The sequence below is a fragment of the Zea mays genome, chromosome 2 (assembly GCF_902167145.1).
Source record: "Zea mays cultivar B73 chromosome 2, Zm-B73-REFERENCE-NAM-5.0, whole genome shotgun sequence".
Lineage (NCBI taxonomy): Eukaryota > Viridiplantae > Streptophyta > Magnoliopsida > Poales > Poaceae > Zea > Zea mays.
Genome location: NC_050097.1, coordinates 188441288 through 188454909, shown reverse-complemented (window position 1 = coordinate 188454909; position 13622 = coordinate 188441288). Strand labels below are relative to the sequence as shown.

Below are 13622 nucleotides of genomic sequence, written 5' to 3'. Positions count from 1 at the left end.
TACATCATGTTCGAGGACACTCACACAACGTCAGCAACGTCCACCGTCCCAACACACAAGAATTCATGTCCGGTCAGTAGCGACTTACGTGGCAGGTTGGGCTTCAGGTGGACGATGAGTTGGACGGCGTGATGGCGTCGTCGTCGGATGCGGTGTCCAGAACAACCCGAGAGTCATCGACGTTGGCGACAACCATGAGACCCCCCTGCTTAACGATGGACAACGCGGTGCAGCTGCTCTGGACCGCGTCCAAGCGGCGGCTTCGCGGGAGCTTGTCGTACACAACAGCGCATGCGACCACGTAAGACTGCTTTTAGAGGTCGAACTGACAGTCGTCAAGCTTCTTCTCGTCATCGATGAGCGACGACAACACGAGTGCCTCCTGCTCATGGAGTTTGTTCGGGGTTTGAAGTAGGAAACATGGATTCATGCTTGGCGTTGGTTTATGAAAATGACTCACAAGTCTGATCCATGGAAAAAAATATTACGAAGAAAAAATGTCACACATGCAAAAAAGGGAATTTAAGTATAATGCATTATTCAAACAAAAGAAATAGCATGCAAAGCTCTTCTTTAAATAATATTACCTCCATCCAAAAATATAATTCAAGAATCTCGGTGATACTTATCTACTACTACGCATTGTGCAATGGTAGTGAGCTTGGAGAGAGATGTAGTAGATGTGTTTCCTGTCATAGATGTAGACATAAACACATATAGGTGGGTGCCCGTGCGTTGCAACAGAAACATTTAATATCATGACAACTTATGAACAAATGTGTGTTATACTGTTATGTGAAAATGTTTCGTAATTAATTTGTGATCCTAGCCATACATAAATTTTGTTATTTCAATCTAACTATTTCATCACTACATTACAACCAACAGTACCGTGCAGACTTCTATACATGATAGCTGAATGCCCGTGCGTTGCAACGAGAATATATAATACCAGTATACTACGATAACTTATATACAAAATATGTGTTATACCGTTATGAGAAAATGTTTCATAATCAATTTGTGATTCTGGCCATACATAAATTTTGTTATTTATAATCTATCTGTTTCATCACTATATTGCAACCATCAGTATCATGCAGACTTCGATATATGTCACGATTTGCATGGTCTCATTATTGGAGAGCACGTTTCACACATACCGGAAGAAATTCTCTCGTACATCGTTAGTCATCGGACACGTACCACCATACGCTTTTGCTTAAACAAAAGGTAAGCGTGTGTTTGCAAGACTAATGGTCAAACATCGTATAACCATAAAGTTAGAATACTATCTTAATATATTAAATAAATTAATCCAATAGACATAGATTAACCCAATTAACATAGGATAAATAAATATCTAATTATAAAAGTATGAAACATGATATAATCAATGTTGTTACTGTGTAGTAAATATTCATACGAGACTAACACAACTGGAACGGTTCAATTTGGAATTAAAATGGGGAAGTTACGAATTTCCAAAGTTTCTATGTATTTGATATAGGATTAATTAGGAAATCAATTTTATTGTTGTTTTCATGACAAAACAGAGGTATTATGTGAAAAAAATAATATTATAGAATTATAGAAATTGGAATGAACTCATTTAGATTTAATATAAAATTTCCATGAATTAAATGAGTTTCTGCAATTATTTTTAAACTAAAAATCAATTTCTAAACTCCTTTTCACTATTTTCTTTATTTCCTGTACTGCGTCCCAAATTCCAGAAAGATCAGGGGCTAAGCTATAAATGTTTTTCTAGACTCAGTGAGCATACAAAGTGGATGGCGGGATAAACACAAAAGACGTCTTAGTTAAAGTTGTACACAATTCAACATGAGTTATGTTGGCTAGAGGGTGGAAGACTAGGTATTCTACTCAATAGATCCATGGTTCGATTCTTGAGCAGCCACAATTTATTTTTTTTTCTGCGCGCGGAACGGGGGAGGGCAGAACGGCAGACTACTATTTTTCTATCTACTCAATAGATCCAAGTTCAATTCCTGAGCAGCCACAGTTTATTTTTTCTGCGCGCGGAACGGTATCTGTATTCGAATCCGACTATAATTATTGAAAACGAATACGATATATCAATATCCGTCCGTATATCCAATTACAGAGAAAATATCCTATGCAATCACTTATCCTGGTGCAAGCATGCAATCAAGCGATCTGGTGCATCCGATCTAGATCTAATGATGACTATTATTTTATATTTAACCCCTTCCACCTAAAACATAGTACCTATTTTACTTTTAACCCCTTCCATATGAAACCGTTGGATCTTGATTGGATGCTCTGGATAGTTTGATTGCACGTTTGCACCAAAATGAATGATTGCACAGGATATGTCCTCCCAATTACATCCCTACCGCCCGCCTACCGCTGTGTTTCTTTCCTCTCCTCCAAGCCAGCGCGCGGCGCAAGCCTCCGGCGACCGGCACCCGCCTTTCTTTTATACCTCCGCCGCGGCGACCCACGCCAACCTTCGACCCCCCTAACCCAACCAAAGCCCGAACTCTCGAGATCACAGGACGCGGATCCAAACCAGAGGCCCCTGCCTGCCCTCCCCCACCACACCACAGCCTACCGCCATGTCGGCGACCGCTACGGACGAGGCCGCGGTGGAGGCGCGCCTCCAGGAGCTGCGGGGGAGGCTCGGGAAGAAGCAGCATGTGATGACCCAAGGTGGCGGTGTTTAGGCACAGGTATGGAGTATTAGTGGGTCTTTTGAGTATTAGGGTTTGGGCCATAATAGGGCCGTATTATTCTTCTTTGGGCTGTAATAAGTGATTAGCCAAGTCATTAGTCGTTCTGTTAGTTGGATTTCAGATCTATAAATACTGTAACTGGTTGATTGAGAGGGGATAGAAAAACAGAAATCGAAATCCAACTCACCGGTGTCCTTGGCTTCGTTCTTTTCACCGGTCTGCTACCGACTCACGCCCGGCGAACTCTAGCCGCGGCCACGGGTCATCACAAGTGGTATCAGAGCCGTTGATCCTCGGAGGGTGGGCATCACGGCGCCTTCCACGAAGCCATCCGTTCAGACGCGGCTGATCCTGGAAGCAATGGCGGGGACCGAGCAAAAAGGGGAGGAGCGCTGGGAGCGGATGATGCTGGCGGTGGAACGGTTGACTGGGAAGATGGAAGCGATGGAGATCGGGCAGAAGAAGGCAGAGGAAGATCGAGCACTGTTGGCTCGACACATGGAGGAGAACGAGAGAACTATTGCGCAGCTGCGATTGGATTTACAAGCGAGGGAGCAGGAAGGTAATGACACAAACTCTGAGCGCGAGCTGCGTGTTCCTCGAGGGGATGATCGGGGTGGAGGAATGGAGCGTGGAAGAGATCGTAGAGAGCAGTGGGGTGGAGGAAGAGAGAATGGGACATGCCCATTTCCGAAGTGGACATTTCCCAAGTTTCAGGGCAGTAATCCGGGAGTCTGGTTTGATCGGTGTGTTGATTATTTCACTGTTTACCAGGTGCCCGAGTGGTTGTGGGCGAGTTCAGCTTCTATGCACATGGAGGGGAATGCGTCGAAGTGGTTGCAAGTGTATAAGCTGAAACACGGATTGGGTGATTGGGGGCAGTTTACACAAGCAGTTAGGGAGCAGTTTGGAGTGGATGAATATCCTCAAGCTATGAGAGATTTGGTGAATGTGACTCAGCAGCAAGGAGTGGAGGAGTACTCTCAAGCTTTTGATGATATTAGGTATGTTGCTACCTTGCATAATCCTGAGTTAGGTGAGACCCTGTTTGTGACACACTACATTAAAGGGTTGAAACCTGAAATTCAGAATCAAGTCATGGCTCGGATGCCTAAGACAGTGGATAAGGCGAAGAGGTTGGCCAAGGTGTATCAGGAGATTGCAGAGAAGAATAGAGTTAGAAACCAAAAGGGACAAGTTCTTAAAACTCAGGTTGCAGGAGTAAGGGGGGAGAATAGGGCAGGAATATTGTACCCTGAGTTGAGCAAGGAAAGACAGTTGAGAGAATATAGAAGAGCGAATGGGTTGTGTTTTATTTGTGGAGATAAATTTGAGCCAGGCCATCAAGCAAAATGTCCCAAGAGGGTGGTAACTCAACTGCATAATCTGACCGTGGAAGATATGGGCCTGGTTTTGACTGATGAGGTATTGCAGAAGTTGGAAGATGAGGAGAAGTGTGTGGAGGAGTTACATCAGTTGTCCTGGAATGCTATTAGTGGCACGGAATGTGATGGATGTATGAGGGTCCAAGCTCTGGTTCAGGATCAGATGTTGGTCATGCTCATTGATTCTGGTAGCTCTGCAACTTTTATCAGCCAGAGAATTGTAGCAAAATTGGGGTTGATCACTGAAGATTGTTCCACTGTGCGGGTTAAGGTGGCAAATGGAGCAGCTATGATCAGTGACAAAAGAGTTAAGGAAGTAGTGTGGAGTTCTGGGGGGCACCTGTACAACACTGCTATGAGGGTGTTAGATTTGGAAGCATATGATGTGATCCTGGGGTATGATTGGCTGAAGGCTCACAGTCCTATGGAGTGTGACTGGAATAACAAGGTATTAACCTTTACTGATCAAGGGAAGACGGTCAGGTTACAGGGTGGTGCTAGAGAAGTGCAGGAAGTGCGACAAGTATCTGTGTTGCAGCTGGAGAAATGGATGAAGGGAGAGGAAGTCTGGGTATTTGTGCTTTTAGAGCAGGTTTCAGAAGACACAATTGGGACAAATGATGCAGTTCTACAGGAGATTTTAAAGGAATTCGAAGATGTTTTTGCTGTGCCTTCGAAATTGCCTCCAATCAGACCTTATGATCATCACATTCCTCTGTTGCCAGGGTCTATTCCAGTAAACTCAAGGCCTTATCGATATTCTCCAGCTCACAAAACTGAGATTGAAAAGCAAATTGCTGAACTGCTAGCAGCAGGGTTGATAGTCCCTAGTGTCAGTCCGTTTGCTTCTCCAGTTTTACTTGTGCAAAAAAAAGATGGCAGCTGGAGGTTCTGTATAGATTACAGGAAGTTAAATGGAATGACTATAAAGAACAGGTTTCCTATGCCTATGGTGGATGAGATCCTGGATGAATTAGCTGGTGCACAGTATTTTACCAGTCTTGACATGACAGCAGGATATCATCAAATTCGAATGGGAACTGAGGATGAATACAAGACTGCTTTTAAAACCCATCATGGCCATTATCAGTTTCGAGTAATGCCTTTTGGTCTCACTAATGCACCAGCTAGTTTCCAGTGTGCCATGAACTCAGTGTTGGAGCCTTTTCTCAGAAAATTTGTTATGGTTTTCTTGGATGATATTCTCATTTACAGCCCTAGTTTGGAAGTGCATTATCAACATATTCGGATGGTGTTGGCCAAGCTGAGAGAGCACCAGTTTTTCTTAAAGATGAAGAAATGCTCCTTTGTGAAGCATGAACTCAAATATTTGGGTCATGTGATTTCAAGAGATGGGGTGGCTACAGATTCTAGTAAAACTGAGGCTATGTTGTCCTGGCCACAACCTAAGAATGTGACGGAATTGAGGGGATTCTTAGGTTTAACAGGCTATTACAGGAAATTTGTGAAAGATTATGGTATTATTGCTCGACCTCTTACTAAGCTGTTGCAGAAACAACAGGTGTTTCAGTGGTCTGAAGATGCTCAGGTTGCTTTTCATAAGTTGAAACAGGCTATGGCTTCAACACCGGTTCTTGCTCTGCCCAGGTTTGATCTGCCTTTTACAGTCGAGACAGATGCGTCAGATGTGGGTCTTGGAGCGGTGTTGATGCAACAGGGCAGACCCATTGCCTTTCTTAGTAAAGCTCTGGGAGAAAAGAACAAACATCTTTCTATATATGAGAAGGAGTTTTTGGCTTTGATTATGGCTGTAGATAAGTGGAGGCAATATTTGCAGAGGGGTGCATTTGTGATTAAGACAGATCACAAATCTTTGACATTCTTGGGAGACCAGCAATTGCAGTCAGATCTTCAAAAGAAGGCTATGACCAAGTTAATGGGATTGCAATTTCAGATTGTATATAAAAAGGGGGCAGAGAATGTCGTTGCTGATGCATTGTCCAGGAGGAGTTCAGTATTGGACTTGGCTGCCATTTCTGAAGTGCAACCAGTTTGGGTACAGGAGGTGCTGAATTCTTATGCTACTGATGCTGAAGCTCAACAGTTGATAGCTCAATTGTTGGTGCGCAGTCCTGATGAGAATGGGTTTTCATTGTATCAAGGCATTATTCGTAAGGCAGGCAGGATTTGGATTGGTGCTAATTCTGCTCTGAGAACCAAGTTGGTGGCAGCTTTGCATGATAGTGCCCTTGGTGGTCATTCTGGTACTCAGGCAACTTATCAACGGGTAAAGAAAGTGTTTTATTGGAGGGGATTAAAGGCAGATGTGGTCCAGTTTGTGCAACAGTGTGCAATTTGTCAAAAGGCCAAGAGTGAAAGAACTCATCCAGCTGGGTTATTACAACCTTTGCCGGTACCACAGGGTGTGTGGGAAGATGTGACTATGGATTTCATTGAAGGTTTGCCTAAGTCGGAAGGGTTTGATACAATATTAGTGGTGGTGGACAGATTCTCGAAATATAGCCATTTCTTTCCTTTGAAACATCCTTTTACTGCAAAGGGTGTTGCACAAGTCTTTCTGGACAATGTGGTTAAGCTACATGGCGTACCCAAATCGCTGGTATCTGACAGGGATAAAGTGTTCACTAGCAGTTTTTGGAAGAACCTGTTTCAGTTGATGGAGGTCAAGCTGTTGATGTCTACAGCCTATCACCCACAGACTGATGGCCAAAGTGAACGTGTGAACCAATGCTTGGAGATGTATCTCCGGTGTGCTGTCAACTCTCAGCCCACCAAATGGAAGAGTTGGTTGGCTCTCGCGGAGTATTGGTACAATACCACTTATCATGTTGTTTTGGGTTGTACACCATTCAGGGTGTTATATGGTTATGATGCTCCTATGCTAGCCCTCCCTAGGCTCATCAATATTGAGGACCCGGATGTCACTACGTGGGTCAAGGAAAGGAGTGCTTTTTCTGCCATGTTGAAGGAACAGTTGGCTAGAGCACAGTTGCGTATGAAGCAATATGCTGATAAGGGCAGAACACCAAGAGAGTTTCAAGTAGGAGAATTGGTGCTGTTAAAACTTCAACCATATGCACAGAAGACAGTGGTGAATCGGCCTTGTCCTAAATTGTCTTTTAAGTTTTTTGGGCCTTACAAGATTATAGCTCGAGTTGGGGCAGTGGCATATAAGCTGGAATTGCCACCCGATGCTCAGGTGCATCCAGTGTTTCATGTGTCTCAGCTTAAGCCGTTTCACCCGTGTTATTCTCCAGTTTACACTGAACTTCCTCTCTTGGTTGATCTGTCCCAAGGGGATGTTGAGCCTGACCAAATTCTGAATCGAAGGATGGTACGTAAAGGAAACAATGCTATTGTCCAGGTGCTGGTCAAATGGACAGGTCTTCCAGCCGATGCGGCTACCTGGGAAGACTATGAAGTGGTGAAGGCAAGGTTTCCTACAGCGCACGCTTGGGGACAAGCGTCTTTTGACGCTGGGGGAGATGTGATGACCCAAGGTGGCGGTGTTTAGGCACAGGTATGGAGTATTAGTGGGTCTTTTGAGTATTAGGGTTTGGGCCATAATAGGGCCGTATTATTCTTCTTTGGGCTGTAATAAGTGATTAGCCAAGTCATTAGTCGTTCTGTTAGTTGGATTTCAGATCTATAAATACTGTAACTGGTTGATTGAGAGGGGATAGAAAAACAGAAATCGAAATCCAACTCACCGGTGTCCTTGGCTTCGTTCTTTTCACCGGTCTGCTACCGACTCACGCCCGGCGAACTCTAGCCGCGGCCACGGGTCATCACACAGCACTTCGAGGAGGCCGTAAACGAGCTCGCCGCCGCCGTCCGGGACCGCTACGCCGGCGCCTCTCCAGCCCTCCGCAAAGCGGTAACGCAAACCCCACCTCTCCAGCATCCACGGGAACAAAACAAAAAAAAAATTCTCGTTGCCTTCTGGATGATGGAATTCCGAATTCGGGTGGCCGGCACGGCTCACGGCTGGCTTTCCATAAACCAAATTTCGATGTCTATGGAACCGTAGGCCGTAGCACACTAGCTCTGCGTGCGTGGACATGGGTTTGCTTCGATTGCAACTGCTAAATTTATATAAATGGACTAAAAATTAGTCCCTAGAAAAACTAAACACCCTTAGGACTTGTTTCGGTTGGGGTGAATTGAGGGGATCGGAGGCTCTTTCTATATAAATTTGAATAGGAAGGGATTTAATCCACTTATGTCCCCCTCAAACCGAACAGGCCCTTAGTCATGGGGTTTCCGTGGCAATTAACCAGAGGCATTCTCACCCATTCGTCAATAGATGATGAAATCAAGGCTGGTTTAACTCGCTGTGTTACTATGGCTTTGGTCAAAAGTCAAAACTTAGATCTTATAGTAAAGTGCCTGCTGAATAATGACATATCTTTGTGCCAGAGTCCTACTAGACCGACAAATCTCAGCAATAGCAGTAATTGGTCTTTGTGTCAGGGTCCTAGACCGACAAATCTCAGCAATAGCAGTAATTGGTGGTTTGAGATACATCACAAGAGAATCAGAATGTGGAGACATGAAATGACAAGGAATCAGAGGCAGGTAGCAAGAACTAGTACATGAGCAGAGTTCAGAGGTAGGATAAGACAGAGCCTATACTTGGTCCTGTTCCATCCCCTTTGCTGGCATATGCTCTGAACCTTTATAGTTTATAGCAAGCATAACACTAACCCATTTTGCAGCCTGGTCCGTGTCAGGCCCATTTGGCAGCCCAATCCATGACACTTTCCTTTAACCCTATTATATAATGTAAGGAATGCTGTAACCAAGGTCATGTACAAGTAGCATCACAACCCCAGTATCAGTAGCCAACTTTTCTGCAGAACGTGTCATGGTAACTTCTCTTGATGTGCTTAACTAGGGGGTACATTGAAAGATATGTACTGTATATGCTACTGCATGACACACACATATACAAATTGATATATTTGCCATGGAGCTACAAAAGGCATAGCACCTTTTTGTGTGGGCATTTTGATCCATATTAATGTTGTAAAAAGCTCCCTTTGGCGATTCTTTTTTAACTGCAAAAGGTTTTGTCAATCAATTTGCATTCTATAGTACAACTATATGCCTATATTGTTATTATTACATAATATCCTATTTATTTGGACTGCTATGACCTTGAATGTCCTTTATGTTCACTCTTGACTGTTACAAGTGTCATCTACCAAAGACGCTAGTAGTGGTTGGTCAACGAGTAGTGGCACCAGCCAGCTAGGTAATGACAGTGTTCACCAACCATGGTTACTGTATGTCCCTATAGGTGAGGCCGGGTTTTTTGGGGGGGGGTTTGGACCGGTTTCACTGAGTGCAAACTGCAAAGCCATGGGGCAGTCCCCCCTCCCCCTCCCGCTTTTTTTTTTATGAAACTCATCTATTATCTTTGTGTTTATTTTGAGCAATTGTTATTTTCCGCAGATGTATTCAACGGTTTGCCGCGTTGCAACAGTGCTTCAAACCAGATATACAGCTCCAGGATTCTGGCATGTTGGTCTGAACCTCTTCGTTGGAATAGAGAAGCTGGTAAGTAATCCTGCTGAAAAGGAGCACCTGAAGACCTGCATTTCGAGGGCCCGTGAGCATCTTGATGAAAAGGAAAATGAGGATTCTGTGCCAAGCAACAGAGAAGCAGGTACATAACATATTTTTGTTATGCACTTAATGATGCAATATCTCTTAAAATTTGTTATTACCAATATCTATTTGTTAATAAGATGTTGCTTTTTCGCAGACACCAGATTTCTTTTTGAAGGGCACCTTACTGTGGGACAGGAACCTCCACCTCCAGCATGGCTTGTTGCCCAGAATTTAACGAGGGAATTGAGCATACTAACTGAATCCTCTGGTGATCAAGATGGGAGCAACAACAGAACAGTGCCTAGAGCCGAGGAGATTACACCTGCTATAATGAACCTCCTAGAAACCATATCAGGCGACAGGGATCTAGAAACTGCTTTGGAAGAATCACTGCAGGTGTGCATGAATACTTAATAATCATTTCATGAGAATCTACTTCTTTAGTACATTGCTAGGTCTTTTGTCAGGTCTTTTAACCAACTAAAGAAGGGCGCACAATTATATGCTTATGATCTTTAGTTTATCCAATCTCATGACAAACTAGCCTTGTAAACCTAATTTGCCTGCACTCAAGTGATAGTACTGATTTGCTCAAAGCAGAGGTAGTCTCATCATGTTTTTGATGGATGAGGAAATTATTCTCTTTAAGTTTATTATTATTATCTTAATTGGACCTTGCATGTAGTGGGAAAGGATCTAAGCTGTACAATTTGTAGTCAAGCAGCTTCTCTATGTGACAACTTTCTAACTCTGCCATGTATGTTTGCTTCACATAGCTGGAACTATAATAGGATGTGAAAATACTGATATCGAGTTTACATTTTAATGCCAGGGAATCATTGAGTATCCACAGAGGGCACCCCCGGCTTCAAAGGAAGTTGTCGCCAATCTTCCTGTCATTGCTGTTACCGAGGAAGTCATGTCTAGATTGGGTAGTGAGACGGAGTGTGCTGTCTGCCGCGAAAACTTGGTTGTGGATGACAAGATGCAGGAGCTTCCCTGCAAGCATCTCTTCCATCCTCTTTGTCTGAAGCCATGGCTGGTAAACTTCTTGTGAACCCTGCAGATAAATAGGCTTGAAGTAGAGGAGCAGCATTGTTGCAATCGGTATATCTAACCAATCGTGATTTTTTTTGTTTCATTTAGGACGAGAACAACTCCTGCCCTATCTGCCGGCATGAGCTGAGGACGGATGACCATGTGTATGAGAGCAGGAAGGAGCGTGAAAGGGAAGAGGAAGAAGATAGAAGGGGTGCGGCAAATGCTGTTAGGGGTGGAGAATTCATTTATATCTGAACTCAACAGTTCCAGAATGTAATCCCTTTGATGAACTTCGTGATTACCATGTTGACATATATATATACCTAGTTACTTATGCTTGAGTTAAATATCTTGCGATCTTATTACCTCTGATTTGTGCTATGCCCTATCTGTGTTCGTTTATCTTATCATCTAGTTTGTTTGTAGGCCTAGACGCATAGCAGGTCATCAATAAAAGTCGATAGGCAATCATAGTATGTTGACACACAGAGACGAAGCGGATAAGCTTGACGGTTTTTGGAATGAGAGTAGCAGATCTTGCATAGTGTCATAGTGTGGCACAACCGTTGTTCGAGGAGGATTATGACAGTGACTGGGGTGTGATGGGCGTTGGCTGATGCGTGTAATTTTCAACCCCTGTGACTAGTCCTCTTATATATATCTATCTTGTAAGTCCTATGAGAAGATAAATGATTTATTACATTTATTGTATTTTATACACTCTCCTCGTAAAATAGAGATTCTAGCTTGGCGTGTGTGACTTTTTCTCGTGAAGGTTTTTACGTAAAATTTTAAGCCTTGTGTTTGGTTTATATTTGCATTATAAACTAACAAGTGGTGTCAGAACCAAACATAAGATTAAAAATTCTATTGTTTCAATCTATCTGCAAGTTTCGTGGCGTTGTCATATATGTTTAAATCTACTGTTCAGCATCTTCGAGATGGAGTCAATTTTTATGCCATTGTTGATTGGTGGTATGCCGATTCATTTGCAAAAGTTACTACCGAGAGGTATAGTTGGTTTTAGTCACCGGTGTATGATCCATCTACAAATGGAGAAGGAAAATTTTCTATCGTCGTTGTCTCAAATCCATGCTACCATGTTTCCTGTCAATCACGTGAATCGAGAAAGTAATCAAGTTTCTCTTGTCTTGCTGCCGTTGATCGTTAGTGAAAACAAATCAACCTATTTGCTGCGCACACTTAAGGAAATTACCAAAATATTTCAAATTCATTGCTAAACATACACAAGCTGTATACCGGATTGTAGATATTTTTTTGCTAGGGTTACACCTCAATTTATGTAGTTGAGGGCTATTCTTATGCACGCTAAAGTCAATGGTGCTCTTGTTAAATTTAATAAAAATAATTTAAAATCTTGGACCAATGAGATGAGAAAAGATTGTAAAGCCTTGACTCAAATCCGACCTCGTCTTCCAAATAATATTTTTGCAAATTGTTTGCAAGATAAAATTGTAGTTGTCTTATGGCTCAAGTTGAAGTATATTTGTATGCCTAAGGATTTGACAAGCAAGATACATATGAAGCTAAAGTTATACATGCATAAGTTGTAAGAGGGTAGTTCTGTACTTGATCATCATTTGATCTTTAATAAGATTGTTTCAGAACTATAGGATATACGGGTACATTATAATCAGAAGCGGGCCCAGACATTTGAGATTGGGTATTCAAAAATTCAAAAGATTAAAGAATTTAGTGTTCTAACGCTATTTTATGTAATACATTATTGACAAATTAGTGTTCTAACACTATAGATCACAAAAACATGGGTATTCAATGAATACCCATGAAACACCCCTGGGGCCGCCCATGATTATAATGATAAGGATTTGTGTCTCTAAAACGGTTTTGGCTCCTTGCCACCTTGGGAGGAGCACTTTTTATCTAGTGCAGGGGCACCAAGATCACCGCCCATCAACTTTGCTGCATTGCTAACTTAAGGTCCCATTGTTAGAGCAACTCCAGTAGTTCTCTAATAGACTTCCTAACTCAACAATTTAAGTAGTTAACACAAAACTCATCTCCAACAGTTCTCTAAACGAACTTTCTAAATTTAACAACTTCTCATCTAACCTTATTTCCTCTCTACATTTGGCAACCATTTAGCAACTCCCTAAACAAAAATGTTTATTGCATTATGTAGATAATGAAGGTAATTGAGCAAATCCTTATATAACCATTTAGCAACTTCACTATCGGAGAACTCACATTTTTTTACTCCCAAAGTTATTTAGCAACTTCTTAAATCTATGATTTATAGAGCTAAAATTATATAACTATTGGAGTTGCTCTTAGCGCTCTTTCTGCTTCGCTCCTCGCAAGAATTAGCTCAAAGCGGTTAAACGGCTCAGCTCCGTGGTGCTTGGGAACCGCACCATAACTCCTCCAAGGGGTGAAAACGGACGGAGTAAAATCCCATTCTAACCCGTACTGTTTTCTATATTTGATCTGACTGTTTTCGTATTTACGGGAAAAACCGGAAACGATACAGAAACGAGAGAGGGTCTATCCTGCCCGTTTTTATTCGGGTTAAACTCGTATTTTGAGAATCCGAGACCATCCCAATATACATTAGTGCATTAGCTGAAGCCTCATATCCTTAGGTGACAAATTATAACATAAGTGGTCATTTTAGCCACCGGCTCTCTTTAACGACATGTGTCCTAAAAGCTCAAAAAACCGATTGTAGCTATACGTACACCACTAGCAAGCAAATATCAATGGAGTGTTGCCCCTCTATATCTATTTATTTTATATTGTTGCCATATCAGTCAGTTACCAGTTAGCTATCAAAATATCATATGTTTGTATTAGAATACAAGTTTTCACTTAAATTTCAGTTTCCATTTAACTCGTT

The 13622-nt window shown here is 42.4% G+C and overlaps 1 protein-coding gene across 7 annotated transcripts; it reads left to right on the top strand.

The window, feature by feature from the left end:
- Positions 1-2348: 2348 nt before the first annotated feature.
- On the top strand, positions 2349-11625 carry LOC100280915 (E3 ubiquitin-protein ligase AIP2). 7 transcript variants are annotated; one of them, XM_020547696.3, is made up of 6 exons: positions 2392-2717; positions 9545-9758; positions 9858-10099; positions 10536-10745; positions 10850-11017; positions 11171-11625. In XM_020547696.3, exons 2-5 carry the CDS (start codon positions 9545-9547, stop codon positions 10997-10999), a joined length of 816 nt encoding a protein of 271 aa, XP_020403285.1. In that variant the 5' UTR covers positions 2392-2717; the 3' UTR covers positions 11000-11017; positions 11171-11625. The 7 variants fall into 7 exon arrangements, 6 of the variants coding, with proteins under 6 accessions (XP_008667898.1, XP_020403285.1, XP_020403286.1 ...); XM_020547697.2 differs by lacking the exon at positions 11171-11625 and adding an exon at positions 7884-7964 and having other exon boundaries at positions 2392-2684; positions 10850-11111; XM_035965416.1 differs by lacking the exon at positions 2392-2717 and adding an exon at positions 7633-7964.
- The last annotated feature ends 1997 nt before the right edge of the window (positions 11626-13622 follow it).

Bases quoted from the DNA above. Each gene is read 5' to 3' on its own strand.
- LOC100280915 (XM_020547697.2), top strand. From the start codon at position 2,604: ATGTCGGCGACCGCTACGGACGAGGCCGCGGTGGAGGCGCGCCTCCAG. The intron at 7,965-9,544 runs GTAACGCAAACC...TATTTTCCGCAG, and splicing joins CTCCAGCCCTCCGCAAAGCG to ATGTATTCAACGGTTTGCCG. The intron at 9,759-9,857 runs GTACATAACATA...GCTTTTTCGCAG, and splicing joins GCCAAGCAACAGAGAAGCAG to ACACCAGATTTCTTTTTGAA.